The sequence below is a fragment of the Haliotis asinina genome, chromosome 9 (genome assembly GCF_037392515.1).
Source record: "Haliotis asinina isolate JCU_RB_2024 chromosome 9, JCU_Hal_asi_v2, whole genome shotgun sequence".
NCBI classification, from domain to species: domain Eukaryota; kingdom Metazoa; phylum Mollusca; class Gastropoda; order Lepetellida; family Haliotidae; genus Haliotis; species Haliotis asinina.
In genome coordinates this window covers 39,495,719-39,508,698 of record NC_090288.1, presented here as the reverse complement: position 1 = coordinate 39,508,698, position 12,980 = coordinate 39,495,719, and the positions used below count along the sequence as shown (strand labels likewise).

General features: G+C 42.7%; 1 protein-coding gene across 1 annotated transcript in view; it reads right to left on the bottom strand.

The window, feature by feature from the left end:
- Window positions 1-9,131: 9,131 nt before the first annotated feature.
- Window positions 9,132-12,980, bottom strand: part of LOC137297240 (uncharacterized) — a 30,133-nt gene continuing 26,284 nt past the window's right edge. Inside the window, exons 10-12 of the mRNA XM_067829254.1 lie at window positions 10,171-10,693; window positions 9,599-9,894; window positions 9,132-9,314 (exon numbers count right to left, since the gene is read on the bottom strand). Of these exons, the coding sequence (XP_067685355.1) occupies window positions 9,132-9,314; window positions 9,599-9,894; window positions 10,171-10,693 (1,002 nt within the window). The remainder of the gene's footprint in view (window positions 9,315-9,598; window positions 9,895-10,170; window positions 10,694-12,980) is intronic.

Genomic DNA, 12,980 nt, shown 5'->3' with positions numbered 1-12,980 from the left:
GTGCCTATCTATTACCAAACTCAACTTTCAAACATGGGCTGGTTACTCACAATGGCCTCATTTAGAACGCAACGTTAACGACAAAGTAATATTTTCCCCTAGGTCATCGTATGAAAATTATGAACCCCGATATTTTCGACCTCGTAGTTAATATGGCTCATGGGCCAGTCTGGTAGAAATATTAATATTAATTCTTCTACTGGAGTAGATCATCCGGGTATCCTTGGTGCTGTAAGCTGGAGGCCCACTTACTTTTAGCATTGTCCTTGTGATACTCCGTGGTGGGTGGCTCGGATGATGAACCATATTACACTAACCATGGCTTACAGCTATGAAATTCCGCCCAAAAGCCCAAAATGTCCACTTGAAATTGACCCTATTGATACTGATCACAGACCCTCTGCATCGATTGAGTATTGGCCACTTTTCCTTGTGATCGAGACTCCTGACAAGACACCGTAAAAGGTGAACCCCTTTGCTATATCCAAGGGTATTGGAGTAGTACAGGAGGAGGCAGCTAAAAAATCTGATGTCGTAGCCTCCCCAGTACTGCGTTTGTTTGACACTATCTTCAGTTGGTATGATGTCTTTGGCTCATGAAAAGGCCTATAATACTCAGGTTTTCACAGGCCATTTTATGTGGTGGAGGTCTGTGAGCATTTTCATGATATTTGGTTTGCTGGCCGACAACATCTCAAAGTTAATCATGGATAGTTTTACTAATACTCTGATCACTGTTATTGTGGCTTTTGTGTATTGCTAAATGGTGTATACTCTGATCACTGTCATTGTGGCTTTTGTGTATTGCTAAATGGTGTATATGTTTTTTGACATATATTTGCTTTTGAAAATACTGAAAATGACCGCCATTTTGAATTGTCTTCTCGGCAGTTACATTTACATAAAAATTAATACCGAATGTGTCCATTTACGGCCAATGTTGATACTTTTTATGTTTTTTGACACTTGTATCTTCTAGAGTGGTGACTCGGGCACAAAACAGGTGATTTTGTATGGTCATGTCGTGATAATATAATGTTTTACAGCTTACTTTTTGAGACGAGATTTTGTTTCCTGTTTACTTCTAGAGTGACAACATGTTACATGGAATAACTTGATATTACTCAGAATTCAAAAATGTCTGCCAAGATGGTCACCAATGTAGTTTTAGTGCCTATACAGAGCAGAGAACTAACAAACAATTCATTTGGTGTCACATGTTTAACACAGTTTAGAAAAAAACAAACTTCAATGTTATGGTTAATAAAAGCTATACATTCCTAAACTATTTGATGAAATAGCAGTATCCAAAGTATTAGAAAACTATGCTTCACGATCGATAACTGCCTCTAAGCTCTCGTAGTAGCTATTCAAATGGTCTGTCAGATAACTGTTAAGCACTTTTGATACATTCAGAAGCTTACAATTTGTTCAGTTTATCTGCTTTGATATAGATCTCTCTCTGATGGCATACTGACTTTATTGCATTTACTCTGTGTCAGTTCAACCAATCCATGGGGAGCAGCATCTCTCGACATCAGAACACCAGAATAGGGATAAGCTGACCATCACAAATGCTCCAACCATGGTCAATTGGTTAAGGAATATGATTGGCAAACATGCACTTGGTTGTTTACTTGCGCAATGTAATATTCTAGACTGTTGGATGTTGGTGGGAGCTTTTCATTTAATGTCTTGTCTCATCTACAGACACCACTGGATTGTTTAGTACATACATTGAACTAAAGGTCTGTGCGATGTGATCTAGTAATGTTGATAGGCTTTTGTATTGTAAGTTCTGGTTTGTAGACATTAGAATACCCCCGTGTATTGATCTATTGTTTTAATGTTGGACTTGTTTCGTGATGTGTTTCTGTGTTGGCGGTGTTTAGCAGTGCATGGCAGTATATGGCTAAAAACAAGCACTCCTACAAGCCGATAAAGTCGTGCACATCCGATTTCCATGGACAAAAACAATTCTTCTCAATTTCACAAGTTTCACAAACAAAACAGCAAAACAAACAAGTACAATTGGACCAGCTGTGTGGATTCTGTTTTATGAATGTCATCATTCCCAACATGGAACAGTACCAAATCCTCGAACATAAACACCAACATTGTTGTCGCAGAATGTGTGTCTAAATTGATCTTGATCAAATTTGAGATTTGAACAAGGTCAAAGGTAACTGAAGCCCGACACGTAAAACCAGAGATAAAAAACATTTTTGAGAAAAAAAACTCTGGAACCGTGTTCCCTCAACGTATGCAACGCTACCTATTCTACTGGAGGGTTTACAGTAGTAGACACGCAGAGTACATTGTCACAAAATATCCGAACAGTAAAACATCCACATGCTGCTCCAGAAGAATCCTTGATCCACTTCTGTCCATGAAATATCTTCTTTGGAATTTCTTCTTGGCAGTCGTCCTGCCTCTGGGGGACTTCAGGGTCCATTTCCGCCCCCAGGACGATGGCATCCACGCTCCTGATAATAAAGGTAAACATATTTTACATCATTTGTACTGTGTGCATAAATGCAAAACATATGATTCCACGAGAACATATCTCAAACACGAAAATCAAGATGTGACTTGGCAGTAGACGTCATTGTACACAAGGAGGCACTTTATGTTTTCTTTAAAAGATCGTTTGGAAGAACACAGTGGCTTCTGCTAACAAAGGTAAACAGTATTCTGTATCATAATTTATACTTCCAGCACATATTAAGACTGCATGAGTGTCGGTTTCACACTGCTTTTACCAGCATACCAGCTATATCACGGAGAGAAACAACAAATATCGGATCCACACATCATTCAGATATGGGAAATCGAAATAAGTTTTTTTTTGAGCGTCATGAGCGAACGCTTTAACCATTCGGTTATTCGACGATCCCTTTACATTTAAGTACAAAGCAAATATGTCGGGACGTGAAAAACAAAATTTAATTTAAGTTTTAAACTGAAATAGTGAATGCTTTACCAGCAGGTAGGCCAGTACACTGACTTTCAAAGTTTATTGAAAAGATTGTTTGAAAGGAACAGTCGCATGCGTAAGCAACGGTTCTACTTAAAAAGGCAAAGAACACTTTACATAATTTATGCTTCACACATAGATTATGACTGCATGAGTGTCCTTTTACACCGCTTTCAGCAATATACTAGCTATATCACGGTGAGAAACAACAAATATATGCTTCACACATCATTCAGATATGGGAAATCGAAATAGGTTGTTTGGATCGTCATGAGCGAACACTTTAACCATTCGGTTATTCGACGATCCCCTTACATTTAAATACAAAGCAAATATGTCGGGACGTGAAAATCAAAATTTAATTTAAGTTTTAAACTGAAATAGTGAATGCTTTACCAGCAGGTAGGCCAGTACACTGACTTTCAAAGTGACCATCCGGGACTTGCTTTGTCTCGAACTACCTATTGAAGGACGGAATGGTGGGTTAACACTAAGTTATACTATCTATAGATAGCATCGTACAGGGCATGCACGAAGGGGGCCCTATCTACACTAACCCCTAATCTACCAGCCAAGTGCAGTCAGCATTGGGTCTACTGGGGGTGCTGAAAAGACTGGGGCCACCAGTGTGCCAACCCTAAACTAGCTGGGTTGCTGTAACAACCATCCTGACTGTACAGTCAGGCCCTAGCACCGAACCTACTCCATGTACGCTCGGCAGGGGGCTACGCGGAGAGCAGACGCACAATGGAGCCACCATGAGACAAAAACGCATCCCATCGGACCCTTGGAAAGTAAGTGTACTAAAGTCCAGGTGGAAGGGTTTAGAGTGACACAACACCAAATCCAGAGTGTGCCAGGGTTCCTGCGTCTGAAAGAAATGAGTCATGCATAAGCATCAGTAATCACATTTCTCTCGGATGTAGATTGGATTAACAACAGCGAGTAAGTGTGGTTTTCTGCCGCTTTGGACAAATTTCCAGCATTAAGTGGGCGTGGGGCATAGTATTTAAGTGAGGACTCGAACAATGGTACTGAACATGACGTGCCAACACTTGAACAACTAGGCTACACTACCACTCCGTTTACATGCAGAAACCAGTATCAACCTTTTCCATCTATACCTAAATGGCTGTGACTATGCTGGACGTAAGAGGCGACTAACGGGATCGGGTGGTCAGACTCGCTGACTTCTTGGTTGAAACATGTCATCGGTTCCCATTTGCGCAGATCGATGCTCGTGTTGTTGATCACTGGATTGTCTTGTCCAGACTCGATTATTTACAGACCGTCACCTTATAGCTGAATATTGCTGAGTGCGGCGTAAAACTAAACTCACTCACTCCTAAATGGATGTATACTAGGAGAGAATTAGTGTGCACAATATATGAAACAAATATTTTCTTCCAAATAGAGTTGAAAACACCTGCCTGTCTGGTCCTCTGTCACCCTTCCGAAGAATCCTTGATCCACTTCTGTCCACGGAAAATCTTCTTGGCAGTCGTCCTGCCTCTGGGGGACTTCAGGGTCCATTTCGCCCCCAGGAAGATGGCATCCCTGCTCATAACAGTACAGAGAATATAGTTTACATCGCTGGCACTTACTGTGTGCATAAATGCAACTTATATGCCTACACGTAAAATCTCAAACATGAAACTCAAGTTGTAATTTTGCAGTAGACGTCATGATAAACAAGGATGCATTGCATGTTATGGTTTATTCAAAAGATTGTTTGAAAGGAACAGTTGCATGCGTAAGCAACGGTTCTACTTAAAAAGGCAAAGAACACTTTACATAATTTATGCTTCACACACAGATTATGACTGCATGAGTGTCCTTTTACACCGCTTTCAGCAATATACTAGCTATATCACGGTGAGAAACAACAAATATATGCTTCACACATCATTCAGATATGGGAAATCGAAATAGGTTGTTTGGATCGTCATGAGCGAACACTTTAACCATTCGGTTATTCGACGATCCCCTTACATTTAAATGGAAAGCAAATATGTCGGGACGTGAAAAACAAAATTTAATTTAAGTTTTAAACTGAAATAGTGAATGCTTTACCAGCAGGTAGGCCAGTACACTGACTTTCAAAGTGACCATCCGGGACTTGCTTTGTCTCGAACTACCTATTGAAGGACGGAATGGTGGGTTAACACTAAGTTATACTATCTATAGATAGCATCGTACAGGGCATGCACGAAGGGGGCCCTATCTACACTAACCCCTAATCTACCAGTCAAGTGCAGTCAGCATTGGGTCTACTGGGGGTGCTGAAAAGACTGGGGCCACCAGTGTGCCATCCCTAAACTAGCTGGGTTGCTGTAACAACCATCCTGACTGTACAGTCAGGCCCTAGCACCGAACCTACTCCATGTACGCTCGGCAGGGGGCTACGCGGAGAGCAGACGCACAATGGAGCCACCATGAGACAAAAACGCATCCCATCGGAACCTTGGAAAGTCAGTGTACTAAAGTCCAGGTGGAAGGGTTTAGAGTGACACAACACCAAATCCAGAGTGTGCCAGGGTTCCTGCGTCTGAAAGAAATGAGTCATGCATAGGCATCAGTAATCACATTTCTCGCGTTTGCAGATTGGATTAACAACAGCGAGTAAGTGTGGTTTTCTGCCGCTTTGGGCAATATTCCAACGACGGGCCTCATAAGTGGGCGTGGGACATAGTATTTAAGTGAGGACTCGAACACTGACACTGAACATGACGTGCCAACACTTGAACAACCAGGCTACACTACCATTCCGTTTACATGCAGAAACCAGTATCAACCTTTCCCATCTATACCTAAATGGCTGTGTACTATGAGAGAATGAGTGTGCACTGTATATTAAACAAATATCCATGAAGATGCATATTTTCTTCCAAATAGATATGGAAACACCTACCTGTCTGGTCCTCTGTCGCCCTTCCGAAGAATCCTTGAAGTCGTCCTACCTCTACAGGATTTCAAGACTTTCTGTCCCCACGACGAATATTTCACATCACTATAGGTGGGTGCTCAAACTCCAAGCGGGCTTAGGGTCGCTCGCTTACGCAACCTAATTCCAGTCGCCGAACCCGAAACAAAGGATTAGAGCTATTGAAAGCACCTCAATCACAAGTGTTTGCACAAAGGCATGTTTTCTTATTTAGCGTGAGCCAAGTAGGACCTGGTAATATTCATTAATGAAACAAAACGAAACAAAATTTTCTTTCAGTAATTACAGATTTATTTATGTAAGACAATATAGCTAAAACATAATCAACGGCTAATACAATACAGGTATAACCCATTGTAAATTTAAAATTACAAGTTAAACCCAAAGTGACATAGGTGTATGGAACATTCAGTGTAAATGAATTAAAACAAACTGTCGTCCGTGGGTGGGAATGTTGTAAATTGTGATGTGCTTATCACTGCTCATCCCTTTCGTGACTCACTCGTGTTATTCTGCGATTACAGTCCGTTTGCCATGAAAGCGTACCGATGAATGTCTCTTTAAACAAAAACGTAAATCGAATAAAATGAAATTACGATGGCAAATTTCTTATAATTTTATGCCTTGCCAATTGAACATAAAACGACGTGGATTCGAAATATTAATTTCACTATGTCTGGTTTACGTTTTGTTTAAAGTAACAAAATCATCTCAATATCGTACACCACAATACATGTAAATGAGACACCACCATCACATTCACCGATGCATGCCACAACGCCACCGCCATACATGAGTACACCACAACATCCACCAATGCATAGCGCACCACCGCCGGCATACATGAGTACACCACAACATCCACCATTGCATGGGGCACCACCACCGGCATACATGAGTACACCACAACATTCACCAATGGATGGGGCACCGTCACCAGCATACATGAGTACACCACAACATCCACCAATGCATGGGGAACCACCACAGGCATACATAAGCCACCACGATCATATCGAGCAATGCGTGGCGCAACGCCAACGGCATATATGAGTACACCCTAACATCCACCAATGCATATGGCACCACCACCGGGATACATGAGTACATAACAACATCCACTAATGCATGGGGCACCACCATCCTCATAAATGAGACACCACCATCACATCCACCAATACATGGCGCACAGCCACTGGCATACGTGAGCACACCACAACATCCACCAATGCAAGGTGCACCGCCACCGGCATACATGAGTAGAACACAACATCCACCAATGCATCGTCCACCGCCACCGGCATACATTAGTACATAACAACATCCACCAATGCATGGTGCACCGCCACCGGCATACATTAGTACATAACAACATCCACCAATGCATGGTGCACCGCCACCGGCATACATGAGACATCACCATCACATCCACCAATGTATGGCGCACCACCACCGGCATACAGGAGTACACAACAACATCCACCGATGCATCGTGCACCGCCAACGGCATATATGAGTACACCACAACATCCACCAATGCATGGGGAACCACCACCGACATACATGAGACACCATTATCACATCCACCAATGCATTGGCCATCGCCACCGGGATACATGAGTACACCACAACATCCACCAATGCACTGTGCACAGCCACGGGCATAAATGAGGACACCACAACATCCACGAATGCATGGGGCACCACCACCCTCATACAAGAGACATTACCATCACATCCACCAATGTATGGCACACCGCCACTGACATACAAGAGTACACCAAAACTTCAACCAATGCATGGGGCACCACCACAGGCATACATGAGCACACCACAACATCCACCAGTGCATGGCGCACCACTATCGGTATACATGAGCCACCACCATCACATCCACCAATGCATGGCGCATCGCCACTGACATACATGAGCACACCACAACATCCACCAATGCATGGTGCACCACCACCGGCATGCATGAGCACACCACAACATCCGCCAATGCATGGGGCACTGCCACCGGCATGCATGAGCACACCACAACATCCACCAGTGCATGGGGCACCACCAAGTGCATACATGAGCCACCACCATCACATCCACCGATGCATGGCACAACGCCACAGGCATACATGATTACACTACAACATCCACCAATGCATGGCGCACCACCACCCTCATACATGAGACACCACCATCACATCCACCGATGCATGGCGCACCGCCAAAGGCATACACGAGTACACCACAACATCCACCAATGCATCGTGCAACGCCACCGGCATACATGAGCACACCACAACATCCACCAATGCATGGCGCACCACTATCGGTAAACATGAGCCATCACCATCTCATCCACCAATGCATGGCGCATCACCATTGGCATACATGAGCACACCACAACATCCACCAATGCATGGGACACTGCCACCGGCATACCTGAGTACACCGCAACATCCACCGCAGCAAATTTTTTTTCTGGAGGGGTTGCGAATATCAAGGCATGCAAATCGATCGAATATGAGTATCATTTAAAACCACCGGCCTCTTGATCAGGATTCCTTACTTTCGGAATCCCGTGAGTGAAGATGGTTTTTCTTCGTTTTAGCGATGTAACGGGATGGGGAATGGACGTGACTAGCGAACCACCTGAGGATGTGTTGATGTTCACTGTAACGGTGAAAATTAATCAAACAATCAAATCAATTCATGAGACACGGTACATGTTTGCTAAATAAAGCCATTCCGGGTGTGCTCCGAGTTGTGGTGGATGAGCTCCGAGTCAGTTCACTCCACCGTTTCTCCTGCTGTAACAGATCACAGGCAAGCAGTTGATGATGTATATCACTTGCATTCTCGATCTTTTACTTATGTTAAACCAAATACTATGCTGATGTGTACAAATGCTGTAATAGTAGTCAAGTTTTCCCAATGGTTTTGGTAGCAATGTCTTACTGACACTGACGTTTCATTCACGACTCCCAGATCATTTTTCAGATATTTTATTACATGCAGTTCACGATATACAAATCAGATACAGGCATGCAATTTCCTAACATTTGCAGCACTTAAATTGATCTAGTATTTCATTCCAAGCCAACTCGACTCGACATTCAATGTATATTCAATATTTCAGGGAAATAAACAATAATATATACACAAATGTACATGTAGCACTTAATGATAAACAGGCATGTCACGATTCATTCAGTACATAGGAGAGGTAAACATGGACGGGTACGGGTAGGCCGAATACATGGGCATCATGGGAGGTGCGGGGACCGGGTAGGGGAGAGCCATCATGGGCCCCGGTCCCACGTAACCATATCTTGGGGTCGATACATTAGGGGTGTGGCATTTGCTGCGAGCACGTTTGTTCTGGAACCAGACCTACAACAAACAGAACGCACAATGAGTAAAGGTGGTACTTCACAATATATTTATATATCTATCATACACTGTGCATTGACCACAAACAAAACAAAACATTTAAATAATAAATAACAATCACTACTACTAAGTTTTGTTGAGTTTATACATAATGAGACAAAATTCTATACTACAATGTATCCGAATCCATAAATAGATTATGGTGATGATACACGGGGGTCGGAGGGCTTTTCTTTTATTGACACACACATGCATTATTTTCATTTACAGTTATGGTATCTTACCTTGATCTTCTTGACGGGAATATCGAGTTTCAATGACAGCTCCTCAAATACTTCATAGTCGGGGTATTTGGACTCAGAGAAGGTTTTCTCCATGGCCCGAACTTGTATCTGGGTGTAGCAGGTGCGTCCGCCGGGTGCTCGCATTCTCTGTGGGGCGACAGGACTGATCTCTGGGGACGGGATGCTGGGGTTGGCCCTGGTGGGACTGGGTGCAGGACTTGGGTCACTGTACACACCACTGGAGGCCTGGCTGGACGCAGGGCTAGGACTGCGGTGTGAGCTGATGTTGTCCTCGACTGAAAGTACATTCATTGATGAGATTATACATGTGATACTGTAAGAAGCAACTGGCGGGATCAGGTGCTAGACATTGATCTCGCTGACTTGGTTGATATGTCAGCGTATCCGAACTGATATTTCTTGTTCTTGTGAGGCAGACGACAAAATATTATGGACGACAACCTTTTCTTTTCACATACAAATACAATGGTGTTGATCTGTATGATTTACATATCGTCACCATAAAGCTGAAATATTGCTGAGAGTGACTCACGTTTATAAAAATAACATACCTTTGTTGTAATGTTCTTGCACACGGTGCATGTCAACGACTGGGGATGCCACGGTTTGTAGAACTGGTGGCATCTGTGGCATAAGGTGCTGGTAGACTGGAGCCTGGTAGGGCATGAATCCTGGGTAGACAGATGGGAACATACCCGGTGTGGGCATGGGGTAGAACGCATGTTGAGGCAGTCCATATGGGTAACTTGGCACTGAGGGTGGTGGGTACTCACTGATAAGAGGTGTGGAGACAGTTTGGGCCTCTTGTTGGGTGGTAGTCTTGCTGGGTTTTGGTGAGTCGCAGGATGTATCTGACCGTGTCGAGTTGTGCTCAAATGCGACATGAAGTGCATCTGTGCCGCTGTCATCTGAGTTGATACTCTCGTCGATGTTCTCCTGTTTGATGATGTCGGAGACACGTTTCTCCGGTGTCATAAACTCCTTCTTGATTGGGTGCTGTGTGGGGGCTGGACTTGAGGACCCAGCTTCAGGAAAGAGACATCTTGCTGACTTGGAAGCTGGTTCGTAGGTAACCTGCAACAAAAACAGACAAATATCAATGTTTTGTGAGATGTACACATGAGACGGATGGATATCCCGTTAGATATAAAATGGTACACTTTATTAGGAACGTCGAAGCAGGTGAAAATACTTAAAATATTTTAAAGTTCTGACTGCATGAAAAAAATCGCCATTGATAACAGAAATGTAACACAGCGCCTTGAGCATACTTGTGTGGATTGCGGCAGTTTATTATTTGGTATTTGTGGTAAACATCTGTAGTGCGTATTCGGCAGACTCACCTTGTTTTCCATATCTAATCTTGAGGTAATGATCCTTCTCACTCACAAACTGGTGGGGTATAAATAATTTCGGGGTAACGATCCTCCTAGAACAGACACTGATGTACAAGCAGCTGATTTGCAGTGGAATGTTACGATCAGAGATCCGTCCCTCAGTTTATACCCATCTCCAAACACCTCAACTAAAACAACAAGATGTACAGAGGTAAGATAATCAACGCTGATTGAATCGGGGCCTTTGTCAGGAGATAATCTCTGTGAGACCATCTCATTGCTGTCAGTTAATCCCGTAATCTGTCACTCAAGTAGTTAGATGTTCGGCTTGGATTTAGAAAAGGTGTCATTTGGTTGTTCTGGATGCGATCTTGTAATAACACCTTAAAACAACAATCCAAGAGTGTATGAATAACACTGGATGCACCTTGATTAATTACCTATCACTTCAAAGTAACCTTGATTGGATTTGTGTTGTTCTCTGTTCAGTTTGAACGATGTGTGACACTGAGTTAGACACGATGATAAGTTTTACTCAGAATGACAGTAGAGTGATGAAAACGACCTGTTAAGGCTTGCTTTGAAGGTCTTAATATGTTCGTCAAGCGTTTTAGACTTCCCTAAAGAAAAAAGGAAGTACATAGATCTTATTAATACGTTTCGCCAATGAATGTGGCAACGAATGTTTTATGTGTAACGAGATCTTTATGAATACAAAGAGGTTAAAGTTTCTACCAGGTTCTGGAAACGTTGGTTTATTGTGAGTGACATATAGACGTGAAGTGGCTATATTTCATTATCATTATGCAACGAAACGTGTGGATCTTAACATCAGTTACTATTTTGGAAACCCTTCATGAGTTAAAAAGTATGAAACGTCCGTAAAATATGTCCAGCTTTGTCTTAGAGCCGTTTTTAGGCAGACGTTGTGTGAACAGTGTACTTTCGATGGAAGGTTTATAACTGTACATTTCTATGATTACACGATGCCATTTAGAAAGTGGTCAAAAACAACATATGTCATATTTGGCATTTCACTTTCTTAGTAAAGTACAAATTCTAGTACTTTTTTGGTTGAGTCCCATCCGGGATTCGAACCCGCAGTCAGGCACCTGATCGCCAGGACACAAAGTCAGCCGCCTAGCCCGCTCAGCCACCGCGACTGTACATTTATATAGTCTGTATGTTGTAACGGGAAGGTATTGAAATAGGACCCAGAACAGCTTGCTTATAAATCCGTTTTTACTTCGTAAATGAACCCGTGAGAATCCGGGTTAGAATAGCTCCTCAGCAACCCATGCTTGATCGGAGGGTCAGGCGTGCGTAGATCGATATCCATGTTCTTGATCACTGGATTGTCTGGTCCAGGCTCAATTACTTACAGACCACAGTCACAGAGGTGGAAGGGGAAACCTCACTGTGACCGTTGCTGTTGTTAAGGCTAATAGTGCAGTCAATAGAAGGTTAAGTCAAAGTCTCTTAAAAGGCGTACATATATCAGACTGCATTACTCGAGAGAGAAGCGTACAACTTATAATGTAGTGATGTTTGTTTGTATATATACATTGATGTTGATGTTTAATGGCGTCTGCCTCTCGACAGAACCTTAAAACTGATATAAAAATGTTTGCGTTGAGTGTGAAAACGAATCAATGTATACAATAGTTCAGATAAAACAGTGAAATACGATGAAATACATGTCTACATAGTGAACTCTAAAACAGCTAAGCGAACGGTTTTCGAACTCATGGCACTGCATGCGTCATATTATGACGTCACACAATGACGTTTCTGAGGGGAGAGTTTTGGCAGCGGGTAATATTTCTTCCCATTGTCATCCTCCTGGGGGGGGTGACTCAGAACTTGTTAAAGCACTACTGGCAATGAAATTAAAGTATTTTACATGAAAGATAACTGTTTGAAACGCTGGCAGTTCATAATATCCAGTATTCTGGACGTTTGTAAATTCTGATTCCAAAGGAAGGTACACATAGAAAATTAAACTGTCAAGGATGATTATAAAA